Source organism: Xenopus tropicalis, chromosome 6, assembly GCF_000004195.4.
Source record: "Xenopus tropicalis strain Nigerian chromosome 6, UCB_Xtro_10.0, whole genome shotgun sequence".
In the NCBI taxonomy this organism is placed as follows: domain Eukaryota; kingdom Metazoa; phylum Chordata; class Amphibia; order Anura; family Pipidae; genus Xenopus; species Xenopus tropicalis.
Genome location: NC_030682.2, coordinates 29,362,648 through 29,388,042, shown reverse-complemented (window position 1 = coordinate 29,388,042; position 25,395 = coordinate 29,362,648). Strand labels below are relative to the sequence as shown.

The 25,395-nt window shown below is 39.3% G+C and overlaps 1 protein-coding gene across 1 annotated transcript in view; it reads right to left on the bottom strand.

The window, feature by feature from the left end:
- Positions 1-6,911: 6,911 nt before the first annotated feature.
- rundc3b (RUN domain containing 3B) overlaps positions 6,912-25,395 on the bottom strand; it is a gene marked incomplete at its 3' end in the record, with an annotated part of 69,683 nt that continues 51,199 nt past the window's right edge. Inside the window, 4 exon segments of the mRNA NM_203751.1 lie at positions 6,912-7,296; positions 9,759-9,927; positions 15,717-15,797; positions 18,342-18,431. Coding sequence (NP_989082.1) covers positions 7,135-7,296; positions 9,759-9,927; positions 15,717-15,797; positions 18,342-18,431 — 502 coding nt within the window.

The window sequence follows — 25,395 nt, the reverse complement described above, 5'->3', positions numbered from 1 at the left end:
ACTTACTCCCTGTGTATTTATACATATGTATTCTATTTATTATAAGACTTGTCCTTTTGCCCTGTGTGTAATTTAGTATTTTGTAAGATTGTACAGCATGTATAAATAAAGTTATATATACATACATACATACATACATATTTCTGCCCTGAGGCAATGTGAAACCCGTGCCCTTGGGAACCAGTGAGGTTAGGTGAGAGACAAACTTAAATGTGGCCTCTTAGTACAACTGACGGAGGCAGACAGTCTAGGCTAGCCGGGGTTAAATGCATCAACAATTTCTCATTGGTAGTTTTGCATGTAAACGCATCTTCGTAATGACAAAGAAATACCTGCTTTAGGTATGTGCGCAGCCCAATGTTGATATCTGTATTATCCATAACAAACAGGTACAAACAGTTCCAATAAAGCTTCTTCCGTGACAGTTATTTGCAAATAATGAAGATAATGTCCGTTAATGTCCGAAAGCTTACTATGATAGTTCAGCCTGTGTGCCACATTCGCACCCACTTGCCTGCGTGACACCATCTGCGATCCTGATTTTTATGAGGTTTTAATTAATCACACCGCTACAATAATCATCACAGAGCAGGAACAGCCAGTGTAAGAGCTTCCATCTGTTCACACTACTGAGTGCATACTGTTTTAATGAGTTTACAAATGATTCAGGAAAATAAAAAAACATTGATCCCCCCCCCTTTCCCCACTGGCCACTTCCACTAACTCCTTTCATACAGAGTACACTCAGCTAGCAAACTAACGCATGGGCTTTCCCCTTACAGCTCCTCTAAGTGCTTTAATCCAGTGCTCACATCTAAAGCCAAGGCTCCTTTAAGCGTTAGTGCCATTCGCTGGATTGTGATTCATTCATATGAATCATTTTGATGTGTGCATGGCATTTCAAGGCAGCCTTGCATATGAGAGACTTGAATTTTCTGGTTCTCTTAAGGTTTTCATTTTTTTATCACTTTTTTAAGTATAGAGGGAAAAAAAAAACCATCTTGCATGAACGTATTCTCCTTGACCAACAGGTTATACATTCATTTGAAACTAACCACTGTATCTTACATTTAAAAGCCCTGTTAACCAAGCTGTAATAAAACATTTGTAAAAGTACTACAAGTGCAATGGATTTTGTACATAAAGGGAAACCATACCTTAAAAGAGAAGGAAAGGTAAAAACTAAGTAAGCTTTATCAGAAAGGTCTATGTAAATACAGCCATAAGCACTCACAGAAAAGCTGCACTGAATCCTCTATCAAAAGAAACACAGGTTTTCTCGTCTTTTTTTTCTTCTCTCTCAAAAAAATCCTTCATTGCCCAGGCCAGAGTCTGCACAGTTCTCTCCTCTCTTCTGCTCCCCCCTCCCCCTGAGCTATAAGAGCTGCAGCAAGAAGCTGCTTCAAATGGCAGCTGCTGTCTTAGGCAAACGGAGAATGCTTCTATGGCTCTTTACTCAGGTATGGTACAGCTTTCTGCAGAATAAATATATTGTTCTAGGTGGCACTAATGTGGCAAAGCTATTGGCAGTAAAATGCCTTTCCTTCTCCTTTAATATCAACATTTGATGTAGTTAATAACATTCTGGGACAAACTGCAGAAACTTTATTCAAATGAATTAATATTTCAGTTATAGACTAGTTGCTAGGGTCAGTGACCCAGGTATTTGCCTGAACGCCACAACGGAAGATGGACGTAAGAGAATCCAAACAGAAAATAAGCAATAAAAAGATTACAATTTAGTCTCTCTATGAAAATTCTTTCTGTTTGGAAAAACTGTAAAAATTAAAAATGACATTCAGTTGCAAGTTGCCTTCAATTGCAGTTGCTATTGCAACATAAATGTAGTACTGAAGGTCAATATGTAATTATTAGGGATGCACGGAATCCCGGATTCATTCAGGATTCCGCTGAATCCCAGCGTTTTTTTAAGGATTCAGTTTCGGACGGATCTGCGGTCCCGGCCAAACCAAATCCAAATCAGCATAAATTAGCATATGCTAATTAGAATTAGGAAAGGGTTAAATGGGCAGTGCGCGGCAAATTTTAACCCCTTTCCGATTCTAATCAGCATATGTTAATTAGGATTCAGTTCAGGATTTGGCCGAATCCTGCTGGGTGGGTTCGGAGGTTCGGCTAAACACAAAAAAGTGGGTTTGGTGCATCCCTAGTAATTATTATAAAAATGACAGACCTGTACCAATCTTGACTTTTATTTATGTTTAATTTGGTACCACGCAGCACATCAATATAGTATAACCAACCAACCACTCGCTAACAGGCAGGAAACCAAGTGACACAACAAATAACATGGGCAGAGTTTGTCCTGTGTCAGTCATTAATAGGAACCAATAAGCTGAAAGCTTTTACTGTCCCTGTGCAATCTAAATAATAAAAATAAACAACAGAGAAGTTACAGTACCAACAAATATTCCTCAGTTGTAGGCACCGATCGCTAATAGTTTACCAGGTGCAAGTCCAATAGGTGCCAAAAGCCTTTAAGGAGGCCATTGAGGTTAAACTTGAGTCCTTCAAGTTTAACCCCTCTAAATGATGTCTAGTGCATTACATATAAAGACCAAAGTTTGTCTGTTTGATAAGGTATGCCAACAAAAAAAACCTCCTAAGAGATCATCCTTTTGGACCACAACAGGTACGCCTTGCATATCTTGTTGTCCATGTTATTTTATATTGTCACAAATCGTTCTTTTAAAACATAGAGGTGTTCAAAGGCGCTGAGTTAGTCTGCCATCTATTTACTTCAAAATCACAGGTCAACCATCTGACCAATGAAATTTGAGGACACTGTAGCAAAGGACAAAACAAGCTCCAAGAGGTTTTCAAAAGTGCTGAGCTTCTTACTAACCCATTTAACAGCTATTGTGTAATGGATTGTTCATTTTAATTGGCCATAACCCCATTCAAAGTGACAAAGTTACATATCTATTAAATGAGATTGTGCAAAACAAAATTGTTCAAGAAATCCTAAAAGACACTTATAAAGGCATTAATCAAATCTATCATTGCAACAGGGGATTCTGCTTGTCAAGTCTAAATGGGAAGGCTCTTGTTGTTTGCTCTTTTCTATTTGTTAAGAGTAATCATGCCCCCATGAACTGACTTTTCTCCAACAGTTTCCTTATCAGGGATTTATTAAGAGGCACAATTGTGTTTAAATCCCTCAAGTTATACAAAGACAGTACAGGTATGGGATCCCTTATCCAGAAACCCGTTATCCAGAAAGTTCCAAATTACGGAAAGGCCATCTCCCATAGACTTCATTATAAGGAAATAATTCTAATTTTTAAAAATTATTTCCTTTTTCTCCGTAATAATAAAACGGTACCTTGTACTTGATCCCAGCCAAGATGTAATTAATCCTTATTGTATGCAAAACAATCCTATTGGGTTTATTTGATGTTTCAATGATTTTTAGCAGACTTAAGGTATGGAGATCTAAATTACAGAAAGATCCCTTATACAGAAAACCCCAGGTCCCGAGCATTCTGGATAACAGATCCCATACCTGTACTTTATTTGTTTTAGTAGCCACTGACTTGTACTATCTAGAGTTGCACAGTCTGTTTTCCACTAAACCCCCCATATTCATTCAATTGAGGGAACCTGCAAGCCATTTCCATTTAGTGTATAACTATCATTCATTTTATTGTTGGACAAGTGTTAACCTTATAAGCTTGTGGATCCACAGCAGACACTTTCTACTGTGTGGATCCACAGTTAAGCCTTCCTACTGTGTGTCCTGTTCTGAGAAACCTTCCTTACATTTTTGGAATTAAATTATCTAGTAAGGATCTCAGTGGGGAAATAACAACAAAACAGGATCACTCAAACCTCATGCAGAAATTACTCATCAGCCTTTCTTCACAAAGGAGTGACACTGCGGCATTTGTACCAGCTCTAGTAACTTAATCAAGAATACTCAATTACAGGTCAGAAGTTCCAAAGCAAATACATGGTTGCTATGAGTTACTAGACATGGTGCAAACTTTGCATGGGTTTAATAAAAAAGTGTTTTATAAATAAAATTAATAGATAATAAGCACATTTTCTCCTCATACAGAAATACCATGTATTAATTAACTTAATTATCTTATAATTGAAATTCCAATCATTGTTTAACAGCTGTACCCAGGTCAGTATAATGGCACTGCAAGAAAAAAAAAAAAAGATTCAACTATATCTGACATCTCTTCAATAAACTTGCGCTTTTCTGGTCAGTAATCTGAAAACAAGAAGCTGGCAAACAATATTGTGAGTGCCTTTGACATGTGGAGTTTGAGTGGATTTCAATAAAGGAAAAAGCAACAAAGATTTATGGGAATATGCCATAAGCTGGTGTGACAGTGCTCTCCTTTTGTGCCCCTGTCTCGGTTTAGTCAGCACTAAGAGGATATTAGAAATAGGAAAAATCTCTGCTACATGCTGATAGGTGTAATACATTGCTGAGAATGGAATGAGAGTAATGGAAAAATGTATGTGGAAACAGATTACTAAACCACATACATAATATTTCTTATATTTTTTTTTAAATAGAGCTGAAGATAAAAAATACCTTATAGTAGTGACTGAAGACATCTATGGCTTCTAACATTCTTTATTATATACTTTAAAGGGTATTAAAATGTAATTTAGCCAACAGGAGGCAATAGTAACAGAGTATGATTAAACAGAAGGTGGATAGTTTGGCAAGCAGCACAAATTTTACAATTGTTCTTTATCAATGCAGCAATTTATCACATGGTTTAGCCAATCTGTTGATCTTGGCATGCCACTTATTGCCATTAAACACACACTGTGGCACAGATCAATAACAGACTGGGAAATTGCAGAATCTACAGCATGACGGAACATTCATGTCAGTGTTGTGGATTCTACAAAGTGGCACATGTGATTGTAAATACAGTTGATCATGGTTTTTTTTGAATGGTTTGAAAACACAACACAGGATATGGGTAATGATCATATATTAAGAGCAGGGGAATTATCCAGATAATTAGCCAAGTTGTTTTTCTTGCAATGCAGTGTGTTTTAGAGCTGCAGAGTTAGGAAGTCGGAAGGAATTTTGGGTACCCGTTGGAGTTGGAGGTACCATAAATCGAGAGTTGAAGGATTTATTTACCATCTCCACAGTGTTGAGTTTCCCCCCCCAAGATTTAGCTGTACTTTGTGCACAACGCCAAGATTAAACAGTCCTCCAAAAAAAGGAAAAAAGATCATTTTGCACCCTTAAATAATTTACACACAAATCGCAGCAGTATAGTTGTTATGCTGACATGGGTGTTCTTTTATACACCCTCCAGTTGTGCGCTATTTGTTTGTCAAAAGGGAAGTGTGTGCTGGAAAACAGACCAGAGGGAACCTTGGGCATAAATGACTATTGTGCGCCATAGACCTGCTTTTGATGCTTTGAAAAGCCTTTGCGTGTGAACATAAACCACACATCACCCATTAATCGTACTTAAATTGTGTCTTTGCCTTAGGACATGCAACACCTAAGCATCTTGTGTAGCAGGCAGTTATGTTTGCCCTTAGCTGGACAGGACCTTGCACATGTACATTAAATAGATGAATTTGGCTTCAGTCCATCTGCAATGGTATTGCTCCCACTTCTAATATATTTGCTATTATATTATTTTCAGACCCAGTACCTCCAATGATATGAAATCAAAGCACACATTTTTGGAGGTTTGTGCTAAAACAAAATGTTGCCTCCACTAGTACAGAATATATATATGAAAAGCCCTCTCATTAGATGGAAAATCTAAATGTAATGAAAATGAAAATACATTTGAAATTCATGAAAATATCAGTTAGGCACAGATATAGATGTAGTAGTATCATTAAAGGACAAGGGAACGCAAATTCACTGGGGGGGTGGTAATAGTTTAGGTAACTCAGTATTTAATTCTTATGTGTTTCCCTGGGCCATTCTCCTTTACAAAATGCATTGGACAAAAGACAAAAGTTGCACTGCCGTCTCACTTACCTTTCCTAGATGTCCCTAAAACTGGGCATTCTCAAGAATCAAAAAAATATCTAATGTCTCCTAATGTTTAATTTACCACCATTACATTGCCCACTAAGTCCTCTACCAAATAGCATCAGTAGGAAAAATGCAGAACTGCACAGTGTTGTTGGCTGCCACCTTTCTGTCCCACCTCGCTTCTGTTCCCTGAATGGTTTGCCATGATTGGGGAACAGGAGTGATGACACTGGCCCAAGGCCATGGTTTGTCTTCTCAGTGTGCAGGAGTTTGCTCCACAGTTTGTTTGTTTTTGTATCACAATACACCAGCCATAGTAAGGTGGGTTTGGGAGGGCTGCTGGGAGTCAGTGTAAAGGTGGTAAATTTAACAGAGAAAGGGGACTATTTAGACTACCACCCATTGAAATGAAAGCTTTTTTGCACATGCTCCGGGCTAGCGATGGGCAAAATAATTTGTCAGGCATGGATTGCGGCAACTTTCCGTGTTTCACCATTGGTGGATTTTTTTGCAAAACGGGTGACAAAATTTGCCGTGCATGAGAAGACTGTAGTCCACATTAAAAAAAAGTTGCTCGTGTCAATAAAATATTGTCGCGTGCGGCAAAAAAATTACGTGTGTGACAATTATTTTTTCAGACAAGAGACATTTTAGCCTTTTCATGAATTTTTCACCATTTCGCTAATCTTTTGGCGAAGCGAAATGGGACAGATTCGCTCATCACTACTCAGGGCTCCTAACAGATTAACAGAGCATGTGTGTGCCCTAAATCAGCTTATTGCTGCAGATGAAGACAAACAGACTCTAAAGAACAGCTTTTAGCTTTTTTAAAAAAAAATATTCATTCTGAAGAACCTAGCAAACACAAGAGGAAATCAATAGTAGTAAGTACATGCACATTAACAGCCAGTAATGAGAGCTTTATTTGTTATTTTCATACGTTTCATTGTCCTTTAAGGAGCTTCTACCATGACCCCTGACGCACACAAATGACCTCCAAGCTTAACATCCCACATTATGGCTATACTATAACGCATAATTTCTCATTATTAGAGCAGTTTCTTTCCAGTGCAGAAAATGTGACCATTAAAGCACCTGCCTTCAGCAGTGAACGAAGTCTCGTGTGGTACTCACAGCTGATCCTGCAGCTCTACAATGATATATTCAAGTTGTTCCTTCTCCAGCTTGTGATTTAACTCTATATCTTCGATTCTCTGAAGTAGCAGCTTGTTCTGTGACACTGATTCTGTAAATTGAGCTTCTCTCAGTCGCACCAGCTCCTCCAAGTAACCCTACAAAAGGAATACTGAGTTATAACAGCTGCATACTCACATACGTCTGCTCTCAAATTACAGACATACAGACAGTGCTGTTTTTGGGGGCAGATTGTGGCAAACTTCACCTAAAAATTACCCAAAAGCTGTAGCGGGACACTGGGGATTGTAGTTCAACAGCTACAAGTCTGCAGGTTGGACACTCTGACTTTGTGTAGATAATGAGGCTTTGGAAAGACTGCTTCAACAAACACAGCCTGCCACAAAAGAGACTTGATTGGAAACTGTATCTAAACTGCTTTTAGGGCAGAATAGAAAGGGCATTCGTCCTCGAGCAGCAGAATAACAGGGGCCAGTTTGGGTGGACTATAAATAGAATATTACTTATACCTGATTTATTTTTTTTTCTCCATCAGAATGGAGCCCCAGTCAGATGTTTATGCTCATAATTCCTTTATCTCAGATAAAATAATTAACTTAACATTTAGTGATTTAAAAAATATATGTTACTATAGTAAATGATTTTTACTAATATATATATATATATATATATATATACACACACACACACACACACACACCAAACACACCAGTATCACATATGTATAATCTTATTTAGATTCCTGACTTCTATACATCAAAAACCCAGAGCAGTACAAAAACAAATTTTCTAGTACTGCACCATAAATAAGCAAGTATATATTAAAAACCAAAAATGCCCCTAGCCGTGAGTTGACCCCAGAAAAAAAATTAAATCGTTTTATACCAAATATGCATAGAATTACAAACCAATATTTTGTGTAGAGAACACTGCAGCTACTGCAAAAACAACACACTGCCTGTAAATCATGTGTCGGCAGTGTCGGACTGGCCCACCAGGATACCAGGAAAACTCCCAGTGGGCCCAGGTGTCAGTGGGCCCTCTTGCTTCTAACTATTTAGTCTATTTCATGGTCATTCCCTATTTCTGTATGGAAACAAGGAAGCTTGATAGATGGAAGAATAGAGTATAGTAAGTAGAGAAAAGACACTAGGATTATAAAGAGTTTAAGGGAGGAAGAGAAGAAGAATTAAAGTTTTGAGAGTGGGCCCATGGTCCAGGGTTTTCTGGTGGGTCCCTGCCATCTCAGTCCGACACTGTGTGTTGGAAATGCCTCTAAATTGTAAGTTCTTCTTAGAGAACCATATATTTTTGTACAAACCCTGGTTTCCCAGCACAAATTAAAGCACTTCCAAAATTTCCATGTTCTTGGGTACAAAGATAAATATCATAAAAATGGATTTTAGGGCTCTACTGAATACTTTGATACCCAATATTCATAGTAGAATAGTACATTGTAAAATGTAGAGTGCATATGAATTTTCATGTCTGACAATGGTCTATGCCAAAAGAACATCCTGTCTGCATTTAGTGTCAGTTGACCTAGAAAACCATGTAGCATTGCAAAGTACTTGCTTTGTTGAATTCAAAATAGGTAAATATGTCTTTCAATCCAAACTCCCGAGCTGTCTAAATGGCATCTGGCTACCCTGGCACCCCCGGAGTTTTATATCTGCCAAAAAATCAAATCAAAACTTACATTTATATCATCTTATTCCCTTTATCCAGTACCCTTGGGTACAAATATAAAACTTTATAAATATTAATGCCAGGAGAAATCTGAAGGTTTTTACACTCAATAAGCGTAGGATTAAACAACTAAATGTGTCATGATTACGCAAATTGGAGAGACACAAAAATGTGAACATTGCCAACAAAGGTCAAAATAAAAAAAACCAAGAAAATGCAAATGTAATAAAATCACAAACATTTAAATTAAAACAAACTAATAAAAATGTATCCCAGTTCCCCTCGTCTTAGTGTGCATTAGGTGTTTTTTGGACAAAAGCAATACAGAACTGAAAATGCAATAAAATCAATAAAAATTCAATTTTAAAATAAAAAGTAATTACATAGTGTGGCCAGCGCTCACACTTGTCAGGAAAGTGTTTTTATAAGGCAATAAAATACATTTAAAACAGCACGAAAGTCAACACATTATTTATGTGTTTTTATATCTATGTTTGTGTAGGAGGACGGATTGTGGGTACATCAGAAACAAAAGTTTCTTACATCAGTGATCCCCAACCAGTGGCTCGTGAGCAACAGGTTGCTCCCCAACTCTTTGGATGTTGCTCTCAGTGGCCTCAAAACAGTTGCTTATTTTTGAATTTCTGGCTTTTGGGCACGTTTTGGTTGCATAAAAAACAGGTGTACTGCCAAACAGCCAATAACAGTCCTTATTTGGTACCCCCAGGAACATGTTTTATGGTTGTGTTGCTCCCCAAGTCTTTTTACATATGAATGTTGCTCATAGGTAAAAAAGGTTGGGGATCACTGCCTTATATACTCAGGAGTATAAGGTGACTATATCCTAACTGCACTACATCAAATGAAGTCTGCATCAACTCTGCACAAGTCAGACTTCTTGCCTTTGTACCTTTTGTTCCAGTGCTAGCCGATACTTTTGCTCTACTTTCTTGCATTTGTTGTACCAGCTGTTTTCATCCATGATAAAAGGAGGGCCAATGTTCTCAGGAGTGCTGCTCTCACTGCCACTGCTTCCCAGAGTCCGGAGCTCCTCTTCATCACTGCTGATGCTATCAGAGCTAGATACAGGGCACAAAAAGAAATGACTAGCACTTAATCTTGCTTTCAAACTTCTGGACAACTTTATAATGTTAAAGCAGTTTGATAAATAAATACACTTTGCGTTAAGTGTTAACGACCTTTAGTGAATCGGCCCCATAGGCTGCTCTTGGGAAAATGTGAGTTGCTTGCCAGAACACCATATAACGGCTTATTTGTGTATGTTTAATGGTTTAAAGGACACACTGAAAGCACAAGCCTTCTGCATAACTGAGGTCAGTCCAAGTTCATGCTGAAGGGTTGAAGAGTGGGTGGGGTAGGGCAGGAAAGTATCTATAGATGAGGGTGGGAGGGCATAGAGGTGAGATTAATAGTCATTTAAGAGAAGGTAGGTACATTGGTTGAGAGCAGGAGTGTATGCAAAAATGGGTGGCTAAAGAAAGGAGAAATTATGTAAGGGTGGGGGGAGGGAAGACAGAGGTGAAGCAGGTGAAGGTGGCTAATGGGGTATAAACAATGGTGGCAAAGTGCAGAAGAATATGTAAGACCAGTATCAGGTCAAGATGCTATGTAAGAGTGGGTCGGTAGGGCTATGTAAGAGTGGGTCGGTAGGGCTATGTAAGAGTGGGTCGGTAGGGCTATGTAAGAGTGGGTCGGTAGGGCTATGTAAGAGTGGGTCGGTAGGGCTATGTAAGAGTGGGTCGGTAGGGCTATGTAAGAGTGGGTCGGTAGGGCTATGTAAGAGTGGGTCGGTAGGGCTATGTAAGAGTGGGTCGGTAGGGCTATGTAAGAGTGGGTCGGTAGGGCTATGTAAGAGTGGGTCGGTAGGGCTATGTAAGAGTGGGTCGGTAGGGCTATGTAAGAGTGGGTCGGTAGGGCTATGTAAGAGTGGGTCGGTAGGGCTATGTAAGAGTGGGTTGGTAGGGCTATGTAAGAGTGGGTTGGTAGGGCTATGTAAGAGTGGGTTGGTAGGGCTATGTAAGAGTGAGTTTGTAGGGCTATGTAAGAGTGGGTTGGTAGGGCTATGTAAGAGTGGGTTGGTAGGGCTATGTAAGAGTGGGTTGGTAGGGCTATGTAAGAATGGGTCGGTAGGGCTGTGTAAGAGTGGGTTGGTAGGGCTATGTAAGAGTGGGTTGGTAGGGCTATGTAAGAGTGGGTTGGTAGGGCTATGTAAGAGTGGGTTGGTAGGGCAGCACAGTATGAAGATAAATATCTTAATAATACTCTGAGGTTTAAACATGCTTTCTAAAGAGAATAAATCTGCATGCAGATCTGTGGCAGTGAAGCTCATCATAGACACACAACATAAGCTGAATTCTAGTCCTAACCAGTGGGGGGGGGCTTCTCATTATGTATCTGTAAAACAGGGGTCATTCAGGCCCACTTTGAGTGTTGTATGGGCAACTCCAACCCAAAGGTTAAGAATTCTGTATCACCTACAGAAATACATATAAAAAGTAGTGGGAATCCAGTGTTACATTCTAAATAATACAATTATTTGTAAATAAAAAGTAAAAAGCTTTTAACCCTTTAAGTGCCATGGGACGTAGATTCTACGTCCAAGGCACTAAAGGACCAAAGTGCCATGGGACGTAGAATCTACGTCCAATGGCATTGTCGGGTTTACAAGCGCTGCGCTCGCTTTTAAAGCAGCGCAGCGCTTGTAAACCCCTCAGATCCCCCTAGGCAACGAGCAGAGAAACACATACTCACCGATCCGGTCCCCCAGCGCCGGCGATCGGGTCCTCCAGCCAATGACAGCAGTGGGCACGCGTTGATGACGTGTCCACTGCTGTCCCTTTAAATATCGCCGCCTACTGTCGGCTCCCTCACTCCTGCTGCGCACGTTGGACCGGATGGAGCTCCCCTGCTGCCTTCCTGCTGGATTTATCGCCCCTGATCGCCTGCCTGCCTTGGGTAAGCTGAACTACAACTCTCTACCACTGTTTATTTTGCTTATTTCTATCTCAACTGTCTAAAAAAAATTTTTTTTTTTTCCATTTTTTCTTCTATCTTTGTCATTATTACACTTTTGTACACATACACACTTATTTACAACTTTCCCAAGCACACACAGACACTTACACACACACTTACACTTTTTTTTTTCTTTTCTTTTCTTTTCTTTCTTTCTTTGCTTTCTTTGGCAGTCTTTTTTTTTTACTAAAACTTTATTTCTGATCTTGCTCTATAATTATCTGATTTATTTGGTTGCATTTTAGTGTTTTTTTGGCATTTTCATAATTGATTTCTGTTTTTGAATTATTCTATTGCACTGTAACTTTTTTATTGCTATTGGGTGCTGAATTTGCAGTGACGTTGGTGGATCCAGGGCTCTGACCACCGATTTCATTGCAATTATTGTTCTTCTGTTGGTTTAGGTGGTTTTATTGGATTTTACTGATTTTATGGTGTTTTATCTTTGCATTGTTCTTTGTGTGTTTAGTGCCCCCAAAAAGGTTGCTTTTGCAGTGACATTGGTGGATCCAGGGCTCTTACTGATTTCATTGCAACTATTGTTCTTTGATTGCTTTTAGTGGTTTTATTCCATTTTAACTTCATTTGATTTCAGTTGTTCTAGAAAGGTCCAGAGGTGCTAAGATTGTTCTGGTAGTTTCTATTGCCAAGGGTTAGGCTGATGCCACACATGGCGTAGGGCTGATTTTTTCAGCAAGTGGAAAAACGCTTGCCTGCTACTTGTGCCTGCACCCGAATGAATGGGATACGCTCGGGTGCAGACACATGTAGCCGATATACGCATGAAAACGCGAGACTTTGCATTCTCACGCGTTTTCATGCGTATATCGGCTACATGTGCCTGCACCCGAGCGTATCCCATTCATTCGGGTGCAGGCAAAAAAAAAGGGGTGCATAGCGTGCAGCCCCAATATTATGCATTTTCAGGTTTGGTGGCCATGTACTTATGTGCAACCAGACATAGGTATCGTTTTATTCAGGGGAACTTGCAGATTGATGGTTAGTAAGTTTTTGGTAGTTGCCATGGAGATTTTGGGGAGAAATCTAGGTTTTTTTATCTGGTTTTTCCTTGATTTCTGACCAAAATCTAGGGTTGTATCTGGTTTTTCCTTGATTTCTGACCAAGGCGCTGACTTCTGCAAGGGACTGCGGCCACAATTTTCCATGTAGAAAGAGGAGAGTGGCGTCTCTGAATAGCTGAAGGTGTGCACTTTTCAGAAATATATAGTTTGCGGGGGTTATTTCACAGGTATGGGGGTGTTTAGACTAAATAACTGCAGGTAGAGCACATAGAGCACAGCCCCCCCTTATGCATTGCCCCTGTTTGGGGGCATTTGGTGGCCACGTCTTTATGTGTACCCATACATATGGGGTATCGTTTTATTCAGGGGAACTTGCAGATTGAGGTTTAGTAAGTTTTTGGTAGTTGCCATGGAGATTTTGGGGAGAAATCTAGGTTTTTATCTGGTTTTTCCTTGATTTCTGACCAAAATCTAGGGTTGTATCTGGTTTTTCCTTGATTTCTGACCAAAGCGCTGACTTCTGCAAGGGACTGCGACCACAATTGTCCATGTAGAAAGAGAAGAGTGGTGTCTCTGAATAGCTGAAGGTGTGCACTTTTCGGAAATATATAGATTGTGGGGGTTATCTCACAGGTAGGGGGGGTTATCACTGAAAAACTGCAGGTAGTGCACATAGAGCGCAGCCCCCAAAATTTCAACTGAAATTGCCCTTATGCATTGCCCCTGTTTTGGGGCATTTGGTGGCCAAGTCTTTATGTGCACCCATACATATGGGGTATCGTTTTATTCAGGGGAACTTGCAGATTGAGGTTTAGTAAGTTTTTGGTAGTTGCCATGGAGATTTTGGGGAGAAATCTAGGTTTTATCTGGTTTTCCTTGATTTCTGACCAAAATCTAGGGTTGTATCTCGTTTTTCCTTGATTTCTGACCAAAGCGCTGACTTCTGCAAGGGACTGCGGCCACAATTTTCCATGTAGAAAGAGAAGAATGGTGTCTCTGAATAGCTGAAGGTGTGCACTTTTCGTAAATATATAGATTGTGGGGGTTATCTCACAGGTAGGGGGGGTTATCACTGAAAAACTGCAGGTAGTGCACATAGAGCGCAGCCTCCAAAATTTCAACTGAAATTGCCCTTATGCATTGCCCCTGTTTTGGGGCATTTGGTGGCCACGTCTTTATGTGTACCCATACATATGGGGTATCGTTTTATTCAGGGGAACTTGCAGATTGATGGTTAGTAAGTTTTTGGTAGTTGCCATGGAGATTTTGGGGAGAAATCTAGGTTTGTATCTAGTTTTTTCCTTGATTTCTGACCAAAGCGCTGACTTCTGCAAGGGACTGCGGCCACAATTGTCCATGTAGAAAGAGAAGAGTGGTGTCTCTGAATAGCTGAAGGTGTGCACTTTTCGGAAATATATAGATTGTGGGGGTTATCTCACAGGTAGGGGGGGTTATCAATGAAAAACTGCAGGTAGTGCACATAGAGCGCAGCCCCCAAAATTTCAACTGAAATTGCCCTTATGCATTGCCCCTGTTTTGGGGCATTTGGTGGCCACGTCTTTATGTGCACCCATACATATGGGGTATCGTTTTATTCAGGGGAACTTGCAGATTGATGTTTAGTAAGTTTTTGGTAGTTGCCATGGAGATTTTGGGGAGAAATCTAGGTTTTTATCTGGTTTTTCCTTGATTTCTGACCAAAGCGCTGACTTCTGCAAGGGACTGCGGCCACAATTGTCCATGTAGAAAGAGAAGAGTGGTGTCTCTGAATAGCAGAAGGTGTGCTCTTTTCAGAAATATATAGTTTGTGGGGGTTATTTCACAGGTAGGGGGGGTTAACACTGAAAAACTGCAGGAAGTGCACATAGAGCGCAGCCCCCACATTTTTAGCTGTAATTGCCCTTGTGCATTGCCCCTGCTTTGGAGTGTTTGGTGCCCATGTCTTTATGTGCACCCATACATATGGGGCATCATTTTATTCAGGAGAAGTTTGTCTTTCAAATATGCCTTTGTTAGAAAATTTTTATGAGATTTTTTTTTGTCAAATCCACATTTGATCATGCGTCCAAGTTTACGTTTTAGAAAAAAAAAAAAATGTCATAAAAAGTTCCAAATTTCACAATGCACTGACAAAAGGTATTTGGCTTTTGAGTGAAAACTACATTGCACCTAGAAACCTGAAGGTCTGTAGTTTCTAAAGATACCAAACATGAGGGGATATTTTAGATTTACATATAAGTTATGCTGCATTAACTGTTACAAGCGCTTTTCTGCTTTGTTCTGGTGTGATATTGTACTAAGTATTGCTTTAGTTTGGGGGTTACTTCTGGACAGGAACTGTGGGGTACCACCACATATTTGGTATCGTTGGAATTGGGAGTATCAGGGCTTTTACAAACAATAAAAAAAAGTGAGTAAAATTAACTTTTCTAATGAAAAAAACCTCAAAATATACAGAAATTTTTCATAATTTTTTTTTTTTTTTACATATTTCACCCAAAATACACATCATATCTCCAGAAAAGTTATAAAATTTGGTATGTATGTCGAAGCCCAATAAGTGACGAAAAAAACGATATATAATTTCCCTAGTTTCGTGGAGGTTTTCCTACCAAAAAACATTGTTAAAGTGAATGAGTACAAAATGCTTAAAAAACGTCTGGCACTGGGGGGAACCGAAATGACGAATTCGGCTGGCACTTAAAGGGTTAACAGGAATACTGAGCACATACAAGACAACATGGCTGGTGGCTCTTTTATTATCATCAGTATTATTATTATTATGACTTATTAATATAAAAAGTATTTACCTTTGTGTAAATTTCAGATAAGGCGTATAGTCAATTACAGCTGGGTGGGTCCCATCCAATCCCTCCCCTTTAAGGCAGAAGCTACAAGGAAAATCAAATACTCATTAGCTATGCCACTGATTTGATTTTGTTTTTAATATAAGAAATATACAACTATATCCATATTGACAAATATATATCTTTAACTACAGGGCTGAAAGATATCATTGCATTTAGAAACTCCACATTGGCCCAACCTATAAATGAAAAGCAGGACCCAGAGATTTCTAATGGTGCCCCATTGTAATTCATCAGAATTGCAAAGACAACAGTTTATAGCGACTCCACAAAATTTTGTGTCATTTTCAAACAGAAAGATAGGCTTGGCTTTCAATTCCTGCTTCTACTTGAAAAAGGCAACAGATGTGTCTTCAATACTAAATCTTGTAGTACACACTTTGTAACGCCAGTCCGGCTAGACAATAGGCCAGTGATAACTACTATGCTCATAGGATCCCAATTCCTTATCCAGGTACATGCAAAACTGCCAGGGCCTTATCTTATACAGAAATCTTTTATATCACATTATGTGGATAGCTTTCTGCAATAAGGGTTACCATCTGGTAAAAATGCTTGATGCCAATGTTATAAATAGGGAAGAAAGAAATATATTAAGACCTGATTTATTAAAACAATCTTATATATGCTACAAGATGAGCCTCTCATGAAACTATTCATTCTTCTAATATAAATATTCCTCAGCACATAACTAACAAGTAAATATGTAACTGGTTCCTGATATAGCATGTTATAGGGACCCATAAGTATCACGGTGCCTAGGACTGATGTGAATGATGTATAATCTCTTTAAAGCACAGCGGTTTACGTCAGCCCTATTTAAAGAACGTCATTAATAATATAGAGTGGGTATATTAGAGAGAGACTAGGGGTATTGCATTTAATTGGACTACTCAGGTTATGTGACCTATAAGACAGAGGGAGAGCTGATAGAAGGATCCTATAAACTGAATAGTTATCAGTAGTGTGCATTTTATATGTATGCAACTGATATTTATATCCTAAGCATAACAGTCTGTAAAATAATGACCTTGTTTTATCTAAAAAGCAAGATATATGGGCATAACAACCTATATATATTTCTATATAGACACCCAAGTGCCTGTGCCTTGGGGAGTAGTCAGGTGACAGTATCTTTTTAAACCTTCAGCCCACCACCAGGCAGAGCCATGAAATAAGCTAGTGCTCCATACATTTATAAGATAAAAGTACCCCAACTGACTTCTAATATCCTTATATTTCATTATATCCTAAAAGTAATAAATGTGTATAGAAACAGGGTACTTAACTCAGCAGAATTAGTGTAAGTTCAGAAGGGACCCAATACAACATGGAAACATTGCTGAGAGATAACTTTTTGCACTGTTAATCCTATGAGTATTGCATCCCGTTCCAACACACACGATTACAGTTATCAAAAAAAACCATTATCCACAGTGCTCTGAAAACCAGCATATTGCATCCCCCATCTAAAGGATTATTTTAGCATGACATAAATAGTGAATTATTTCAGAATAGAACAGTGCAAACTAACTGGAATTCACATATAAAGTAGGGAGTTGATCCAGGGACTGATCAAATCCCATTTTAAAATCAAGCTTATGGCCAGCCTTCTTCTGTATCATGAAGGAGCTACATAGGGATCAAAGGATGTTCTTGCATCTTTTCAACCACAGCAGACATTCTAACCATGTAATAGATATGTAAGACGTTCCTGCATATAATTTCTGCTTAGACCTTCAAATGTCATCTTCGCTAAAGATGTTAGAAACGCACAGGTCTATAATTATCAGGCTGATGCTGCAGATTCTCTTTAAATACTGGAATTAGATTAGCTTTCCTTCAATCTGCTGGCAGCATACCAGACACGAGGAGTTGAAATGCTGAGTAAAGCCTTGGCTATAGATGAACTATGCTCTGGTATTACAAAGGGAATATCTTACATCGCAGAGATGTTGTCTAGCTTTAGAATCCCTTTGGCCATGATGAAGTCTTTGCATGCTACTCATTTCTATCCTGAAACTTTGATTATGTTAGGGGAGAAAAATTTTGTAACCCTTCCCGATCCCGGATTTGGTTCGGTATTTGGCCAAATCCATCGGGGTGGGTTTGGCCAAACCCAAAAAAACTGGGATCGGAGCATCTCTAGTTTCAACCTGGTCTAGCTAAACAGATTGACTTCCATATTGTCTCGGAGGAAGCCAAATCCACAAATTCACATAAAAGTGCTTTATTCTTAAGCAGACTTGAGTGCTGATAGCGTCTTCCCAAGACTTCTCTTAATTGGCTGCAGTGTACCAATGATATTGCCAACTCTACACTTTGGCAGACACACTGAAACATTATTCTCTGTACTGCTACGTTGAAATAAGAAAAAAAAACAAGGAAAAATAGTATCATTTAATTCTATTTTTCATGGCTCAATATCAAAGTCATTCGATTTGCAAAACAGAGGATGTTGTTTGCCATGAGCACATTTTAACAACTTCATTTATGATTTTCGACACTTCTAAGTAACTGCTGCCTATTCAGTGAACAAAGCAACACACTGCTGGGTGATTTAAATACCTGAAGTCAATTGCATTGAGTCCGAGCAGCATGCCAGCGAGCATATTCGCTTCCTCGCCCAAGACAATAGCGCCATCATCATAAAACCTCCTGCGGGGGAATAAAATCATCTTTAGCAGCACGCAAAAGCTGTCAATGAGCAATGAGATGAGCGAAACATTGTGATTCCCACTGACTAAAAGCTCTAATCTTTATTATATACCACAATGGCAGTACATGTATGTGATCTATTATCCAAAATGCTTGGGATCCAGATAAGGCATTTTTCTATAGTTAGATTACCATTCAATAAATTTACAATACTAATATTAAAGAATATTTGAAATACATTTTAGAATAACCCATTAGAGTTGTTTTGCCACCAATGTGGATTCTTCCAGCTTAGTTACCATCAATGACAAGGTACTGTTCCATTATTACAGAGAAAGGAAATCATTCTTAAAAAATGGAATTATTTGCTTAAAATGGGCTCTATGGGAGATGGGCTTCCTGTAATTCTGGGCTTTCTGGATATTGGATTTCTGTATAAGACATCCCATACCGTGTTCTGTAACATTTCTATTATTACCCAGCTTTCAGGATTTACATATGTAGTCAAGAAAAATGGTCCCATTAAAGGAGAAGGAAAGTAATTTTGGCATTTTACTGCCAAAAGATTTGCCACATTAGTGCCACCTAGAACAATATATTTATTCTGCAGAAAGCGTTACCATACCTGAGTAAAGAGCCCTAGAAGCTACCCTTGTTTACGATAGCAGCTTCCATTTTAGCTTGGTCATTGTAGCTTCCTGCTGCAGCTCTAGCTGTTGGTAGCTCAGATCACACATTCTGATAGGAGGGGGAGTGAATTCTTTTGAATTATTATGGGAGGGGGAGCAGGAGATGGGAGAGAGGAAAAAGCTGTGCAGGCTCTGGCCCCAGGAATAAAGAAATCTTCTGATACCCTAAGAATAAGCTTACAAAAAAGGAGACAAGAAATCCTGCGTTTCTTTTGATAGAGGACTTTCTGTAAGTGCTTATGGCTGTATTTACATAGACCTTTCTAATAAAGCTTACTTAGTTTTTACCTTTCCTTCTCCTTTAATGTTAGTCAGTCAGTGCCATATGATGCAGGATGTTACTGTGCCATTTATTGTTGGATGGTCAGTCTCTTGCAGTTTGGCCCAAAATGTGGGTGTGGCAACATGGGCATGGCTTTGAGTGGGTGTGGTTTAAAACAGGGCGTGGACAACACTTGCTTCCATTGTAAGCCCTCCAGCACAAAGGTCAGAAACATTCCGGCCCTTGGTACCACAGACGTTGGACAGCACTGCTTTAGGGGATAGAATAGAGGCTCTTTCTGTAAGTCAAATTAGTATGCAAGTGTTAAATGTACTATATATATATATAATAATGCATAAATACACTTTAGCACAGGGGGCTCAAACTCAATTTACCTGGGGGCCGCAGGAGGCAAAGTCAGGATGAGGCTGGGCCGCATAAGGGATTTCACAAAAAATTGGCTTTCAAGGGATAATGCAAGGCACGGCGGGCGGGAGCTGCTGATTGCGGAAATGACGTTATGCCATCATAACAGTTATTATGGGAAGACGTTCTGTGTGCACAATTAGCGCTAATTGTGCACACAGAACGTCTTCCCATAATAACTGTTATGATGGCATAACGTCATTTCCGCAATCAGCAGCTCCCGCCCGCCGTGCCTTGCATTATCCCTTGAATCGCAATGAAAATCGCAATCCATTCATTGCTTTTGAGAAGGCGTTGGTGCGGGCCACAAAATATTGTACCGAGGGCCGCAAATGGCCCCCGGGCCGCGAGTTTGAGACCCCTGCTTTAGCAGTTGCAGCATTACAGCCCAACACACAAACAAAAGTGGGGGTTCAGGGGTGCTGGTAATTTTCACTTTTGTTGTTGCAGCTGCAATATTACTATATACAGAACTAAAACTGCACTGTAGGTAGATAAGCATATAATGTATTAACTGCACAATAATAAATACACAGTGGAGCTATATGCTTTGTAAAAAGGCTACGTGATGAAATACCCCTGTCCCAAAGAGCTTAAAATTAGGGTAAAAGTAGGAAACATTACACAGATAAGGAAGTAATGAAAGTGCCTTTAGTGGGGAGATGATTGCTAGAAAGGATTTTTGAAATAGGGTTGTTTGAGAAGATGAGAGCAGAGATAAAAGGCAATGAACAGATTGCTGGAGGCAAGCAGAGATGAGATGCAATCAGAAATGATGTACAGTAGGGAAGAGATGATTTTTATAATGCATGTAAACCATGCTCAGGATCTAGGGAAGAGAAAGTTAAGAGATGGGGGGGATAAGAAAGCATGAAAATAATGAAATTAAAGGTCCCCAGTCAAAGTCAAACTTTATTAAGTGAATTACAGCCAAAACAAAGAGGAATCGGGATTTCATATTGATTGTTTAATAATATCTTCGCTGAAAAAAAAAACTGCATTAAAATTCAATATGGCTCCCAAAACCAGATATGCATTCAGCACCCCCTGTCCATTGGACATATAATTTACCTTAATCTGTCATGGCAAAACAGTTTTAGTTATATGTATTTCCTCCCAGATCCTGTTTACGTAGGCAGAAGATGTTTACTATTAGTAGTTTAGTAGAAGTTGTAGCCGTTATTGAGCAGTCGTTCTTGTAGTTAGAAAAAGGAAAGTCCTCTGATCAGTTTATTTCATTTCATTTCAGAGAGCATTGCAAGGTTTAAATGGCAAAGTAACTTTTACCATCACATTGCACTGACTGACCAACATTAAATGGCATCCAGCATCACAGGCACTGACCACCCAACATTTAATTGCAGCACCCAGTAGCACCCAGCAGTAAAGGGCACAGTAACCAGCATCAGTGACCCCAAAATATAATAGCACAGCTACCCCTGGGCTACCAGTTGGACAGCACTGCTCTTAAGGATTTGCTCCTATTTGTGCCCAATTTAACAGATATACAGTACAAGGAGCCCTGACTTTACTTGTCTGCTTAATCAAAAAACCCTCACCACATTGTGATCCTGGTCCAGGTGCTATGCTCCAGACCCTTCGCTTTGGGAGGTTCCTTCCTTTCGGACAATTCAAAACTCTAACAAATAGTGCATTCATTTGGTCATTCACCATGCTGAGTCTGTGGTCTGGGTACAGAAGAGACAATGTACAGCAGCAATTGCACAAGCACACCAGCACTCAACTTCTCAGAAGACAGCTTTATTTCACATCCTGACTCTTTTTGTGTTTCAGCAACATGTAATCATAGGAATGATTATGATACCTATGATTAAGTGTTGCTGAAACACTAAATGCACCAGGATGTGAAATAAAGCTGTCTTCTTAATGCTGAGAAACTGGGCGCTGGGGTGCACTTCCAATTGTTGCAGTTACAGATAGAGCCTTCCATAAAGGCCCAGGGAAAATAGTTATGTATAATGTCTAGCTATTCCTGCCGATTATAATAGAAAGAGATCATTGTTCTCATTGTTTCCCACATTTGGAGATTCTGTGAGGTTTGTGTGCCATAATACTGAAATGCTCATCACGTTACACAGGAAAGTGATTCACAAATATCTAAAAAGCCTTCCTGACATATACTGAATCAGAAGGCTTTCATCAAGGTAGATGCCACTCACCCTATATGTCCATGCTTGCAGTGACATAAATAACAAAGCTATCTTATATTTCAAAATATCATAAATGGTCATTATAACCAAAATGTTGTTGCTGATCATAACAATGCCATAGTTTTATGGTGTACCCACAGAAATTCTAAGCAGCCTACAACCCCAGTGACCTTGATCCATGCCCCCTGCTTTGGTAGCTATTTGTACAAGTAGACAATAGGAAAGTTGTGGAAATTTGTAGAAGAGAATGGCAGGTTAAGCAAGACTAAATGGCAAGCTGAGCGAGGGAAACCATGTGCAACCATGTGGATGATGGGGAAGCCTCAATAAGCAGCTTTAATATATGTTCATGAAAAATGTCTTTCAAATGTTTAGGGGAAGCTAAAATAAATTTGCTGTGAGTTCCAATAACATCTGTTTAACAGAAGCTGAGCTAGTAACATCATAAAACAATATTCACTTTCTTAATTTCAACACATTCTCACAGACTGGGTGCAATTAGCTTATAACAGTTTCAGAATGGGGGTTCACTCTGACAGGCATTAGTGCAAGTCTGTAGCAGCTAATGATGCAACCGCTGTGAGCACCCTGCAATTACCTTTAAATCTAGGGTGGTGGTAATTCCAGGCCTAAGAACGTCAGCAGACGCCCCTGCACACTATGCATCAGTGCGGACTGGGTGGGAGGATCGGCGCTCAGTACAACTGCACAGAAGAGCAAGGAGTTTTGGAACAAGTACCCTCTCAATGAATAGCATCAATATGTGCATATATTTCCATTCAGTTTATTCTGCTTCACTTGCACTTGCTGTAAACGAGGCTTTATGCATTTTATGCTTTACCCATCCTTTTAAGTGGCTATAAAACCTTTTGCACACTAACGGTGTTTTACTTAAGGCTTTACTCATGGTTAACTTCAGACTGCTCTGCTTTATTTCTATGCACATTTTTTTGTTCACATGAGTTACACCTCATGTAACGGCAAAACTATAAGGCACGCAGTCCTGGCAGTTATTCCTTACTGAATGTAATGGGTGATGTTCTTCTTTTGCAAAGTCCTACTACTCTGTGTCTTAAAGGGTATGTTAACCTTTTGCAAAGTTCTAACAAATATGAAGTTACCTTAAAGCAGCATTAATAGAGATATCTTGATTTAATTTATTATAAGGTACTGTTCCTTCCTGCAGATCTAATGCCCTAATGTACAGGAATGCACTATAGCCACTTGTTACCATCAATATTTATACTGATGCAGATACGTTAACACTATTAATCCCTGCAAATAGAATAGCTTAATGACCTATTGTACAGAAGTCCATTGCTCCCACTCTATAAATAAATGCCATTAGGTAAAAAGCTACTTTGTTCTGGGAGCATCAGCCGGTTGGAGGATGCAGGATGTTTATAGATGGAAAACAAGAGCTTGCAGTTCAAAGCACACATTTATTTAAAGGACCATTAAGCCCTGTGATACTCTCTGAAAATGCTGTTAGTGCCACATGCCATGAACAATAGCCCAATACCATATAAAATAATGTTCTTAGATCTTCCCATATTGACTTTTAGGGTTCCTTCCTAATTTGTGCAGTTCAGTACCAATGCTTAATACATAAACCTATGTATATAAAGTACCTATTGGCAAACACAGATACTTTTCTGCATAAACAGATGTAGCTTTGATAAGGGGGTCACTATGTCCTAAAATTTTTCTGGAGAATTGTTCTTTAGTACTGGCGATTGCCTATTGTATACTGGATATTTCTATCCCTCTGTACAGGACAGGAATGGTATCGCCATTATAGCCGGCCACACAAATAAACACAATAGCTCATAAATGGGACATCAAGAATGCGACATTTCACACACTATTTATACAGGTATGGGATCCCTTATCTGGAAACCCATTATCCAGAAAGCTCTGAATTATGTAGAGCCTGTCACCCGTCGCCAGACTCCATTTTAATCAAATAATTCAGAATTTTAAAACGGATTTCCTTTTTCTCTGTAGAAATAAAACAGTTCACTGTAATTGATCCCAACTAAGATATAAATACAATACAAAAACAACCCTATTGGGGTTAATTCATGTTTTATTCATTTTTTAGTAGACTTAAGGTATGGAGATCCAAATTATGGAAAGACCCCTTTTTCGGAATACCCTTGGACCCGAACATTCTGGAAAACGGGTCCTATACCTGTACTGGGTTGGTTATTTGCATGACTGTAAATTATATGTTTATAGCATGTTTTTCTTTTAGTGCAAAAAGTTATAAAACTCATTTACAATGTGTGCCATGCTATTAAGTGAAAGTGAGGCAAAGAAGTGTAAATCCGGTTCTTATACGGCACATTCTAACACCAGAACAAGGGCTAGTAAATGCAATCTAAAGGTTAAAAAGCATATTAAAGCTAGTACTAATTATGTATTACCCTGACAACACACACCTGTCTCACCTTTGGCATACTGCATAACACATTTGATGTTGGTATTGCAAGTGTTAAACAGGGCTGAGACACTAACGAGGGCGCTAGTCTTGGGTCATTCTGGTATAGGGGTATATGACTGGGCCCTGCATTAGAAACAGTAGCAGATGTGTTATTTTTGTGTTGGTTCTGTTGTCAAGTGCTTTTTTATATCTTTTGTTAGGCCCCATAATAGATTAAGCTCTAAGCCCGGTATACGCTAAGTCTTTAGTATTGATTCCGCAAGTATCTGATAAACGACAATGTGATCTGTAAATGATCTGCTCTAACAAGCACTTGCCTGGTGCCTAGAAGAAAACAAATGTCTCTCATTTTCATAGTTATTTAAAGATTATTTCTAAGAATACATCCCCTTAAAAAATACCAAGAATATACTATTGCTCATTACTGGGAGTAGCAACCGTTTCCCAGTTCTACTATGGCTGGAATGATAACAAGCAATGCACTAAGTAGAATAGATGGTCAGAGGGCTTTGGATGTCATTGTGCTATGAATAGAATTTATTCTTCTACTGCAAATTAACAATCACACTGCAAAACAAAAAACATATTTTAACCATTTAACAATGTGCTTCTAAATTAGTCATGAGGGGTTTTTACAACCTTCTGGGCAATGTGCAAACTGGAAAAAAAAAACGAGTGCACTATGCCCATTTTTCCACTTTGAAAGCTGTCTTCCACAGATCTTTGCATCCTTGCTCCCCTTAGTGCCTTGCGCTTCCTCCCGGGGGAATCACGAATGACAGAGTCTATACAGAGTCGCTTTAAGGTACCAGCAGGCCCTGGGCAAAATTTCAATGGTGGGTTTCCACTGCCCCAAGAAATTTGTAAAAGAAGAACCCTCAAGTTCAATATAGTAAGTCAGGCAGTGAAGAAATGGTCTGCGCTTGCTCATGATCCCCAGGTGTGCCACCATGGACCAACAGCCCTGACA